The sequence below is a fragment of the Phaethon aethereus genome, assembly GCF_964289735.1.
Source record: "Phaethon aethereus genome assembly, chromosome: 6".
In the NCBI taxonomy this organism is placed as follows: domain Eukaryota; kingdom Metazoa; phylum Chordata; class Aves; order Phaethontiformes; family Phaethontidae; genus Phaethon; species Phaethon aethereus.
Window position 1 is genome coordinate 23,880,545 of NC_138580.1, and position 12,106 is coordinate 23,892,650.

At 39.8% G+C, this 12,106-nt stretch overlaps 1 protein-coding gene across 3 annotated transcripts in view; it reads left to right on the forward strand.

Annotated features, from left to right (window-relative positions):
* RAPGEF4 (Rap guanine nucleotide exchange factor 4) overlaps positions 1-12,106 on the forward strand; it is a gene marked incomplete at both ends in the record, with an annotated part of 154,014 nt that overhangs the window by 122,464 nt on the left and 19,444 nt on the right. For all 3 annotated transcript variants that reach the window (XM_082001460.1, XM_082001461.1, XM_082001462.1), the window contains 6 exons: positions 4,800-4,937; positions 6,256-6,344; positions 6,809-6,839; positions 7,072-7,150; positions 8,979-9,125; positions 10,331-10,428. In XM_082001460.1, coding sequence (XP_081857586.1) covers positions 4,800-4,937; positions 6,256-6,344; positions 6,809-6,839; positions 7,072-7,150; positions 8,979-9,125; positions 10,331-10,428 — 582 coding nt within the window. The remainder of the gene's footprint in view (positions 1-4,799; positions 4,938-6,255; positions 6,345-6,808; positions 6,840-7,071; positions 7,151-8,978; positions 9,126-10,330; positions 10,429-12,106) is intronic.

Here is a 12,106-nt window from a genome sequence, read left to right on the forward strand (position 1 = left end):
TCAGTTACTGGCAGGTCATTTAGTTTGGAGAGCTATTGGGCACTGAGAGTTTTCCTTGTGCACAGTGACTTGAAGCTATCAAGTGACTGGGAGCATTAAATAAACATATAATGTTTTCTGTTTTATAGAATTCTGACAGGGGTATAATAACTTCAATTCCCTATTTATTTTTTTAGAATCAGATTGGTGTGAAAGTGTGCTTTCCTTGAAGCTCAGCGGGGCGAGTGACATCTGGGAAAGCTAACACCCTGAAACCACAAAATAGAGCATCGTGTCCTTGTCTGGCAAGCTTGAGAATCCATTTGTGTTACTCCTAGCAAGGACAGTAATTGTTTTGAAAACCTTTGGACCCATAAAACTGGTCTGCAGAAAATTGTTTGTACACCTGAAACAAACACATTTTCCAAAACCACATGGTTTTGGATATCAAAAGTATTATGAAATGCTGTTGCTGACAGCTTTGAGAAGGGAAGAAAAGGACAGCACTTTCTGTGGTTTTTTTTTCTGATTTATAGCTCATATTATTCAATCAGTCCATTTGAGACTCAGGCTTGTCTATCCTCACTTACAATAATATACCTCTGTTATCCAATAACTGGGAAAATCAGATGCGTAAGCAAAATATACCTCATTGTTTATAGGGAAAAAGCTTTCCTGAATATCAGAGTGATGGTGTCACTTATGTATACATACTCACTTGTGATGAAATCTACTCTGGAGAGAAGGCTAAGACCATGGTCTTAAGTGGGTGATGGCAGGCATCATGCTAATTCTTTTCAGAGAGGAGAAGGAGGGCTGTAAATAACTGGTATCCTACTGCTTTAGTGTCAGCTTTTCCTGGAACTGAATTATTATTTATTTGGTCCATTCTGAATATGGAAAATCAAACTGTGCTCTGTTGATTGTACCATTGAAATTTATTGTTGGAGTTGAAAGGTTGCTAACAAAGCTCATCTTTTTTTGAGCAAAATCACTCTACAAAAATGTTTGCCGGTGCTGTGAGGCTAAGGAGAGATTAGTTATGCTCAGTGAGGAAATTAAAACAGAAAAAGAAAAAGATGAAAGGTGATTCAGTCAGAGACACTGTTTTTGCTTCAGCTCCTGATTTTGAATCAATACAAGTCTATTTTCCTACACCCACTTAGGATACTATTTTAGCTGGCAGCATGCAAGTATGAGTAGAGCTAGACCACTGTAGTGCTTTCAAGCACAGTACAAGGTATAAATTGTGTTTTCACTTCTTTTACAGCAGCGTTTTTTAGAATCATAGAATCTTTGGGTTGAAAGGGACCTAATCAGTCATCCAGTCCACCTCCTCCTGCAATGAGCAGGGACATTTTCAACTAGACCAGGTTGCTCAGGGCCCCGTCCAACCTGACCTTCAGTGTTTCCAGGGATGGGGCATCTACCACCTCTCTGGGCAACCTGTGCCAGTGTTTCACCACCCTCTACCACCTAGTCTAAATCTACCCTCTTTTAGTTTAAAACCATTACCCCCTGTCTTATCACAACAGGTCCTGCTAAAAAGTCTGTCCCCATCTTTCTTATAGGCCCCCTTTACTGAAAGGCTGCAATAAGGTCTCCCTGGAGCCTTCTCTTTTCCAGGCTGAATAACCCCAACTCTCTCAGCTTTTCTTCATAGGAGAGGTGTTCCATCCCTCTGATAATTTTTGTGGCCTTCCTCTGGACCCGCTCCAGCAGGTCCATGTCTTTCCTGTGCTGAGGGCTTCAGAGCTGGATGCAGGACTCCAGATGGGGTCTCAGCAGAGCAGAGGGGCAGAATCACCTCCCTCGACCTGCTGGCCATGCTTCTCTTGATGCAGAGCAGGATATATTTGGCCTTCTGGGCTGTGAGTGCACATTGTTGGCTCATGTCCAGCTTTTCATCTACCAGGACCCCCAAGTCCTTCTCGACAGGGCTGCTCTCGATCCCTTCATCCCCCAGCCTGTACTGATACTGGGGGTTACCCTGACCCAGGTGCAGGACCCTGCACTTGGCCTTGTTGAACCTCATGAGGTTCACACTGGCCTGTTCCTGGAGCTTGTCCAGGTCCCCCTGGATGGCATCCCGTCCCTCAGGTATGTCAACTGCACCACTCAGCTTGGTGTCATCTGCAAATGTGCTGAGGGTGCACTCGATCCCACTGTCTCTGTCATTGATGAAGATACTAAACAGTACTGGTCCCAATATGGACCCCTGGGGGACACGACTCGTCACTGATCTCCATCTGGATATTGAGCCGTTGACCACTGCCCTCGAGATGTGACCATCCATCTGTAAATTCTTTAATCCTGAAAGGAATGGACAGGTGCACCGTTTTGGCGAAGTAACATTATTGCTTGCTGCAGATTCAGTACTTACACTGTGCTGTCCCTTGGCACACCACCCTTTTTTAGCCATTAAAGTATAGTACTTCTCTTTTACAGGGGAGCGAAGGGCATGCTCCCCTGTCCTGGATCAGGACATCAGTCCTGTGTGTTGGACCGAGGCCCCTGTTTCCCTCTCTTCTTCACAGAGATGGAAATGGACAAATTCTCAGAGCTACAGCTTGTCAGAGGGAGGCAGGACAAAGCCCAAAAGAAAACTTGAAATAGAGTAGCACCTCCATAAGTGCACTTGGGATAAAGCAAGTGTGTGAGCAGGTGTGCATCTTTAAAGAACCACAGTCTAAATACTTTTGAAGTATAAATTCCTCTTTTGCTTTCTGTAGATAATAATCCTTTAGCGTTTTTCTGTATGAACGTTTTGTGAACCTGCTTTACCATCATGCCAGCAAAATAGTTTGCATTCTGCTGTAGTAGTGGGTGCTGATTTTGCACAGCTCTTGATATGGTTAAATGTTCCCACACAGGGAAGAACAGACGTCAGAATTGCTTCCATTTCCTAGCATGTGCTAGACATAATTAGAAATATATATATATAACTCTAACCATGTTGGTGTTGATAAATATTTTACAATTATTTGACACTTGTTGCAAGTATACATGATACATTACTTCTGATTGCAGTCTGCGGTGAAGCCTCACCCTGTAGATGCCGTAAAAATGGGAGAACCCTTCATTGACTTTCTCTGTGATGTTGTTAATAAAAGAGCAATTAATATAAATGAGCAGTAAAAATACAGAAAAATTACCAGTGCCTGTGGTGAGTCAGTTAATAAGAAAGTAAAAATATATGAAATAATTACAGTGTTTGAAAGGTAAAAAAGGCATGAGAAAAATGACTTAGTGGAATATTAAACTTGCTCCATGAGACATTAGAGCACATAGCTTACGATATATTATATTATATTATTTACTTCTTAAGACCCTTTGACTGACTTACTGTCGTAAATGTACTGACATGTTTAGTTCTCTAGTCATTTTAAACCCGACTGAATGAAATTAAAATGCAGATTTCTAAAAGTTTGTCAATCAAATGAGTGCCCCAGTAACCCTGGTAGCATGTCAAATCTCTGCAGGGTTTTAGGCAGGAGGATCGTTGGGGGAAGTGTAAGTTAACAGATACTTTTTCTCATTGTATTTTATTAGTATAAAGTATGTTAGCATTTCTTAGAGAAATATTTCTAAATTGGAAGCTTAAAATCAATATATTTTTTATTTCTAATTAATACTTTAATTTTTAATTACTATTTTAAAATCTTCTGTTAGAGCAACTGAAAGTGCACCTTGAAAGGATGTTGGACTTTGCTGTGAGTGAAAGAGTATCAGTATTTTAGTATTAATCGTTGCTATATAATTGGGAATAGTATTATTCATGACAATCCAGAACCAGAATTTTGGTCTCCAGGAAGAAAAGTTGATGTAACTGCACTCATTCTGTGCTGACTTCACATTCAGCCATCAGTTTATTGGGAAACAGTTTAGTTATATATTATTATCCTCTGATCAGTGAGAAGTAGGCACACAAATTGTTATATCCTGTTTCTGCTGGGGATTCTTCTTCATTTTCACATGGGTTAAAGGCTGAAATTATCTCAGTTTATTGCCCATTGTGCCTGTAGATTTTTCTTGGTTTCTTCCTTTCAATAAATGTTATTTGTCCTTTTTGCTATTTGCATATTTTTGTAATGTTGACACTTCATCATGAAAAAGGTCAATGAAATATTTCCCATTTTTTCTTATTGTTTATCACAAAATAGGTATCACAAAGTATTGTGTCACAAATATGATTTATTTGATAGAGTGGAAGCTTCTGATTTCCTCATACGTAAAATGAGGCTACTACAGAATTTGTTATTTTACCCCAATGTCTCTTTAGTCGGTCTAGGCTGTAAATTTCCAGGTCCCCCTACCATGATGGGACTGAGGTTCACCTTGGGTTACAGTAACTTCTAAAAAAAAAAGGAATAACACTGGTGGTTCATTCCAGTAGTCTTCCTCACAAATGGAAGACTGGAATTGTTAATAAACAAAAAGTGATGTTTTTCTTCAACTGTCTCCAAAGAAGAACAAGGATAAATATCCTTCTTCAGTCTCCACGGTTAATCCTTTTCTCTGTTGTTCCAAGTGTCATTTCTATTCTGCTCCCCTGCAGCAACCCTATCTGTGGTGGGATTGTGATCATTCCTGTGCTTTTTAGAGAATTCACTGTCTTTTTACTTTTTAGTATGAACGTGAAAGGTTCGCAAGTCTTTATAGTAGTGGCAGTCAGAAATCAGAAGTAGATATTGGAAAGTTATGTTTGAACACCGTAAAAATGGTTTGTTGCAAGTCATTTGGTAGTGAATTCATATTGGTTTTCATACATTCCAATCACTGAGTGTTTTTCTTGACACCGTGGCACCTATCATGCCCAGCCTTCCCAGGGTACAGAGCAGGAGAAAATGGATTATGCCCTCAACAATAAAAGGCGAGTCATTCGACTGGTTCTGCAGTGGGCTGCTTTATATGGAGATTTACTACAAGAAGATGAAGCAGCAATGGCCTTTTTGGAGGTATAAAGGAATCGTTGTATCATTGTACTGAAAAGTACCTACTAAGCAAGATGAGCTGAAAGCCTGTTCCCAATCTGTAGAATTGTGTTACGAACTACAGAGAAGTGGGTCATTTCAAATTGCAAACGCATAACACTGTTTTCTGGGTTTTAGCTGCAGGTGCTATACACACTACAGCAGCACTTGAACCATTGTCATCCCCTGGACCTCTGAAAATACCTGCCAGACTTGCAAACCCCTTTCAAACCACTGCATGGGTAGATTGCTTTATAGCAATAGATGAATTTGCTTTTTTTTAGTATTTTCTTGTGAATAGGTCAGAGGCACTACAGGTTGAACTAGGGGGCTGTTTATGCCTGCCTGAGGTGTGCCAGGAAGGAGCTGAAGTGTTCTCACTCTACAAAACCAAAAATCCTTTCCGCTTGAATGAAAGCTGTACTGCAGCTATTGAAACTTAATATCTTTGTCTTCAGAACCCTTATGATCCCTTAAAATAATTTAATTCCTCAGACATTTGTTGTAAGATCTTTTTGGTAGGTGCCACATCCTTGTATTTCTAAGATAAGATGCACTGCCAATGTCATGTTAAGTCATCGTGATTGCCATTATTATATTTTGTGTTTATGGATCACAATGCCATATGTTACTGGCTGAATGGAAGTTCTTGCTCCAAAGAGCTTAAAACAGAATCTAAAACAAGAGTTAGCAGAGGGGAATAAAGTATGACAGACGTATAGCAAGCTTACGTGGGAAAACTTTTCATAATAGACAAGCTTGGAAACAGATACAATGTCTTGCGTTAGTCCAGAACTTAAAAGAACAACTACTAGTTGCAAGCACATAGAACCTTCTTTGGGTCAGTTTTATGTAGGTGTAGCAGGAAGAGGTTCGAGTAGCGTTTAAAGGAGGATAGTATCGTAGCGGACTGGAGTAGCTGAGAGTCAACAACTCAGAAGCAAATGAACCACTAAGGACTACAGCGGCAGTGGGTAAAAAAACCCTATAATGCCAGATTATTTATGAATTTTATAGTCTTCATCTTTGATAATCTGAAAATGCAGTTTTTGCACAAGCAGTCAGTGGTTACACAGTGAGCTGAGGAGCCTCATCAGACTTCCCTTCTGCATGTGTAACTCTTGCTTTAAATCAGCTGGAGATAAACAAGTAGAAGTAATAGAGGGTTGGGCCCAGCATGTCTTCCTCTGTGCAGATTATCATTCTTTATAATCATAAAGCTATCAGATGTCATCTCATAATCCTCTGAGTACTGCTCATTTATCTCTATGGTTATTTAAAGACTATTCTGTATCATTTACAGGAATTTTATGTGTCTGTATCAGATGATACTAGAATGATTGCAGCACTAAAGGAGCAACTTCCGGAGCTAGAGAAAATTGTAAAGCAAGTGTAAGCAGAGTTTTTGCTTCTTTCCTCTCCCCACCTTTTTCTCAGTAAATGAATAAAGAAAATTTATTGCTTGTATCAAAAATCCATTCTATGAATAGCACTGAGTCGTACAAGACTGAATGTTTGCATGCAAGCTTGTTTGGATGAATGTCTATGGCCCTCTTATTCCACATCATTCTTGCAAACACCAAACTCTCATTAAAAGGTTGATAGAAGGAATAAGGAATTACATACACACCATTGAAACTAAACTGGATGCTTATTTCATGCTTACATGGATTTCGTACAGTATTTTCCCTGCTTTGGTCATAGATTGACTATAGTATCATCTAGTCTTCGTATATGCAAACGTTAGTATGTTGATATTGTAGTTTGACAAGTGGTCCATGTTCTATAGGTCATTTTGTACACAAAGTCTCTCAGGTAATATTTAATTATAAATTCTATGCTTTACTTTTTGATAGTTCTGAAGAACCTAAAGCACCACAAAAGAAGGTAAGATAATTTATTTGTCCATTTTCTAAAGTAAAAGCTTTAGCACAGCAAAGCCATAATCATCTTCTCTTTAGTAATCATGGATATATTAAAACAACACACTGAGAAACAGCTTTAGCATTTTGTATTGCTACTCTTTTTCCTGCCATTGATAAGAGATTTACTGTAGTTCGTGTCTACCCCATCAGGCTTCTTTTTTGCATTAATGTGAATCCTGATGATTAATTTTCAGCACAAAGTTCTTCTACAGCTGTTCAACACAAGTGATGACAGAGCACAGAAACGCCAGCCTATCAGGGGCAGCGATGAAGGTGAGTTCCTGCTCTGCAAAGTTTTCTTCAGCCACTGAGATTTGCAGTAAATTTGTCAAAAAAATGGTCTAAAAAGAAACAAAAGTACCTACCTACGGTTTTGAAGCATGGCCTGAAGCAAACTCCATTTGCTTTTGCTAGCTCAGCATTATCCATTGGTGATTTGAAGTGATTTAATTTTCCCTTAATACTTGTGCTATCAAACACTGCTTCTTCAGAGGAAGATGTAAAATCCTTTAAAATAGGGCGTGAACAAAACAGGTAAGAACCAGTACAGACAGTGTCTATGCAGGTAATGGCAGTGCAATAAATACTGGGTAATGAAGGTCATTTTTGAGCCTCTGCCTCCCCTGCGTAGCTTGAGCTAACATGTACCGGTCTTCCTTTGTGAGACAGGAGTGGAGCAGATAATCGTGCCATGGATCTCTGCCCCATGGCACACAGCCTAGAAAACAGAATCTGCTGGTTTGCCCTATTGCTATTGTTTGACTCTCTGAAGAGATCAAGGTAAAATTTACAGCAGTGTATCAGAGTATCATTTTCAGTTGTACTGGCTTTTCACATTGTCCTTTACTTCAGGCAGGTTGAAGCACTGCTATGTGAACAAAATCCTGAGCTCTGCTCACAAGATCTGTTCATTGTAAACAAAGATGCATGCCCCTTAAAACTCAAAAATCTGAGGATTTCTTTGCAACTGCTAGGGCCAGTTTCTCAATGGTTGTTTTGGTGCATCTTCACCACAGAAAATAGCTTCTGCTTCAAGGTGTTTGATATTAAAGGATAGCTCTCACTAGCAAACAATGGCAAAAATAAGGGAACAAAATGAAAGGTCATATAGCTGAGAAAGCTGGTGGCATAAATCAAACCAACGGAAGAGCCTTTTCAAAAGCTGGAAGTAACTGCACATGAACAGCAGACATCCTCCCAGGCATGCAGCTTCTGTTGTGCGTATCAGTGTTTCTCCTAGGTCTACAAAGAGCGAAACAGTTGCTGCTGCCATGGAATGTGTGTGTGTGGACAGGCAGCAACTGCCCCTTTCATGTGGCTGCACCATTCACATTCGCAGGGCAGGCAGCACACTGAACATTGAAAATACATGGACATCTATAACCCCAGGGGCTGCTTGGCTTGCCAGCTGAGCTGAAGGAGTGTTTTGCTGAGTATTTTGCTAACTTCTTCTGTCTTAAATTCATGTTGCTTTGGGCTGCCTTGCTTTTTGCTGGCTAATGTACTATCGTATTGATTTCTAGGCAGCCAGAGGCCTGGGTTCATGTATTACTCTGAGCCAATTTGTACTGCACACTCAAATTCTTATTGTTAGGGTATTTTTTTCATCATCTACAACATTCATGATTCAGCAATTATATACTTGCTTGTAAAAAACAGGTTGCAACACAGTTTGATTTAAGTTGTTGATTGTAACCAAAAATCTATTTTGAAATCTATTTTGTAAATATGAAAAGTATTTTCTGTAATTAAGACAGTTTGCAGCCAGTTTTCCTGAGTCTTGAAAAGCAGTGTTGATTTAAAATATTATAATGTCTGGAACATAATAAAATGCCAGATTAAATTGGCATCCATAAATAATGTAGCAATACTGAAACACTAGTACTTCATGGTTTACTAAAAGCTCTGGGAAATCAGAGATTTCTACCTTAGAAATTGTAGAACATCTGAAGAATGGAGACCTATCAAAACTGTAGTGATTTATTGTTGCTTTATTTGTTTCATTTGTGAGGATTGGTTACTAAAGTGAACTGTAATTTGCACAGTAAAGTCTCTGCGGTTGTTATATGTGGCATACACAGTGCAATCTTTTTTTCTTTAGTTCTGTTTAAGGTGTACTGCATAGACCAAACCTATACCACTATCCGGGTGCCAGTGTCTTCCTCTGTGAAGGAAGTAATCAGCGCAGTAGCAGATAAGCTGGGTTCTGGAGAAGGCCTCGTCATAGTAAAGATGAGTTCAGGAGGAGGTACTGTATTTCCATCATCTTAAACACTTCTCACAGTGAAGCAGAATGTCAGGAGGGATTGAAAGACTAATTCACTCAAGGCTTTTACATCCCTGTGCATGTTCAGCTGGTACCCAGATTCTGTCTTAGAGGCAAGTCCTTTCCCTACTGCAGGCACAGACTGGAGCTCACTTGCGAGAAAAATTGAGAAGCTCGTGCATCTGCATGCTACAAAGCAGAGCTACCCCGTTTCCTTCACCATAAGACCTCTAAGAGTTTTTTAACAACAGAGATAGGAAGTAAATATGGATAATGTCAGGCTAGATATATGAATCAGCAACAGCAGAAAACACTGCAGTGCAGACATTCCAGTAGTGGTCACTACCATTCTGGCTGCTCTGTCCATGCAAACCACTGCTGAGCAACTTGGTGGCAAGCCCACTGACCTAGTGTTGGCAAAGGGTGAGGAGTCAGACCCCCACTGTAGGCTGTGGAAATGGGAGAGTAACTGCAAGGTGAATTCGGCTGGAGAATTGGTATTGCTGAAGTGCTCTGCTTGAGTACGACTGTGTGGACACACACAGAGCTAATGAGAGCCGTGTTGGAAGGCATTTTTGCAAACAGTGATGCCTGCCAAAAACAGCTCACTTCCTGAGAACTGGCGGCTCTACTTTTTGCAGTTGCAGCAATTTTTTATTGTCAGATTTGCTGACAGCCAGCACACGCTGGAAGTGACTGTTTTGTAAGTTACTTCATTATCTTTTCTCTACCTGTGATGTGATGCTCTTTTAGAACTGCTGTAATGAGATTTGAATACAGTTGCATTTCATCACGTCTTTATGCAGTTACTGTCTTCCAAGGCAATTCTATTAAGAACAGCTCTCCAAATGCTTACAGCTCAGAGAAGAATGAATGGAGTCCCTAATTATGACTGAATTTTTGCAGGTGGTTTCTAGAGATGGCAGCACAGTCTTCTTCACCTGTCTGTACAGTTTGGGGCTGGGATTCCAGTTCTGTATGGCAGTTCTGTAGGAAACTGTTTTGGGCTGAGCTGGTTGTTATGTTTCTTCAATAAAGAGGACCTTGTAGTCAGGTATTGTGAATCCTGGACATTGGTCTACTGCGCAAAAGTTGTTCCCAGAAGGGTGATCTGTGGAGCTGTTGGATCAGTCCTGCTGTAAATTTTACATATATATAATAAACAATCATTTGTTCTGTGTTTACAGAAAAGGTTGTGCTTAAACCTCATGATGTTTCAGTGTTTACAACTCTCAGTGTTAATGGACGGCTGTTTGCTTGCCCACGTGATCAGTTCGATTCATTGGTATGTATGTGTGCAGTTCTCAGAAAGTTCAGTTCTTCAGTTCATTTGAACACTTGGCCCTTTTTGCATTGTCAGTGCTTTAGGTAAAAACTAGTGGAAACATTCACACCAAAAGGCTTGTCACAGTGCTGTGGGATGAGCCCTGAAATTAAAACAAGGTAATGTTATAATTTCGTAAACTAGAGCAGAAATCTGTCTGATCCACATGACAGCAATTGATCCCAGTATTCTCTGTGTCACACTGAGCATGTAGGAGGAGCTGAATATTGTCACTAAGACATTCAGTAATTCCTGATTACAGAATTATCTCCTCAAGGCCAAAGGGGTATGTTGTTGAAGATAGGTGTTACCAATGAAAGCATTCTGGAAACTCCATTTCAACAGTAGATTCCTTAAAATCTTTTCTTTCTCAGCCCCACAAAATACTGTGTCAAAGTCTCAGATGATTCTAAGTAGAATCACAGAAAATATTCCTGGGAGAAAGTCTATTTTTTCTTAAGTAGAATTGTTCATAGGTACTTAGTTTATACAGTAATTCTAACGATCTCCATGGGGTCTGCTTTTATAGAGTTTGATTTGACTGTACTTTTTGTTCCTTTTATTTCATTAAAAACAAATGTCATTGCCAAGTCATGTCAGCATGAACTCTATTACTCCTAGCCTTGTTTCAGCCTCCTGCATGCTTTTAACAAGCCACTTAGTATGTGTGCCTGATTTCTTTAACAGATATGGTAAAATCTGTGCTTTGCTACTGCTTTCAATTTAGCAACCAAGGAATGCATATCCAGCATACTGTAGTTCCATGCAGGGATACCTCTTGTTCAGTTTATTAAATTCTGGTGCTCCCTTAAGGTTAATTAATCCTGCTAAGTAGATACCCTCATGGGGCGAGCTACTCTAAAGCAGGCGTATTGCGTCAGTACAACTACGCTGGGTACTTTTATATGGCTCTGCATTGTCTGTGTAAACATACTTTTGGCAGGAAATTGTCATTCTGTGCCTTTTCCCCTGAGCTATCCACCATGGATCAAATACTCGAAATGCTACAGGGAGCTCTAAGATACAGGGCTGCAATGTGCTAGTTTTCATCAACTGGACTGACTTCCGTAGGCATTAGGGAGGAACACTAGGCACCTTTAAGAAGGTTCTCAGCACTGTATAACAGAACACAGCCCCTTATCAGCTGCATTTTTTCAAAGAGGTATAAACAGATTGAATAATGTTACAACCTTGCCTCCCTCCCAGTTTTATCCTTTCACATTCCAATTTCTGGCTGCTGCCTATGCATGTATATTTATTGACATTACACTTGGCAATTTCCATGTGAAAATTTTTCTGGATTAGATGAATTTTCAAATATGCAATGAATTTACATGCAAGGGCTTCTTTCCTACCCTTGGAAAATATGCGTTTGTTATGGTAACAGCTATGTTGTGTTTGTCTCCAAATCAGGGAAAGAAAGCCCTCTTTCAGTCTGTGGGTAATTCTCTTTCCACAGATTTCCACACATTAGGATTTTCTAAACAAAACGGATGTACTTTTAATTCATACCTGTCTTAAACTAAAGAAATTTTGTGCTTGTGCAAATCCTAGTGCAGAGGAATCTGCAGGCTGTTATAAGATTGATGTATTGATGTCTGTCCTGATTTTTTTTAGATAATACTTTGCTTATATACAC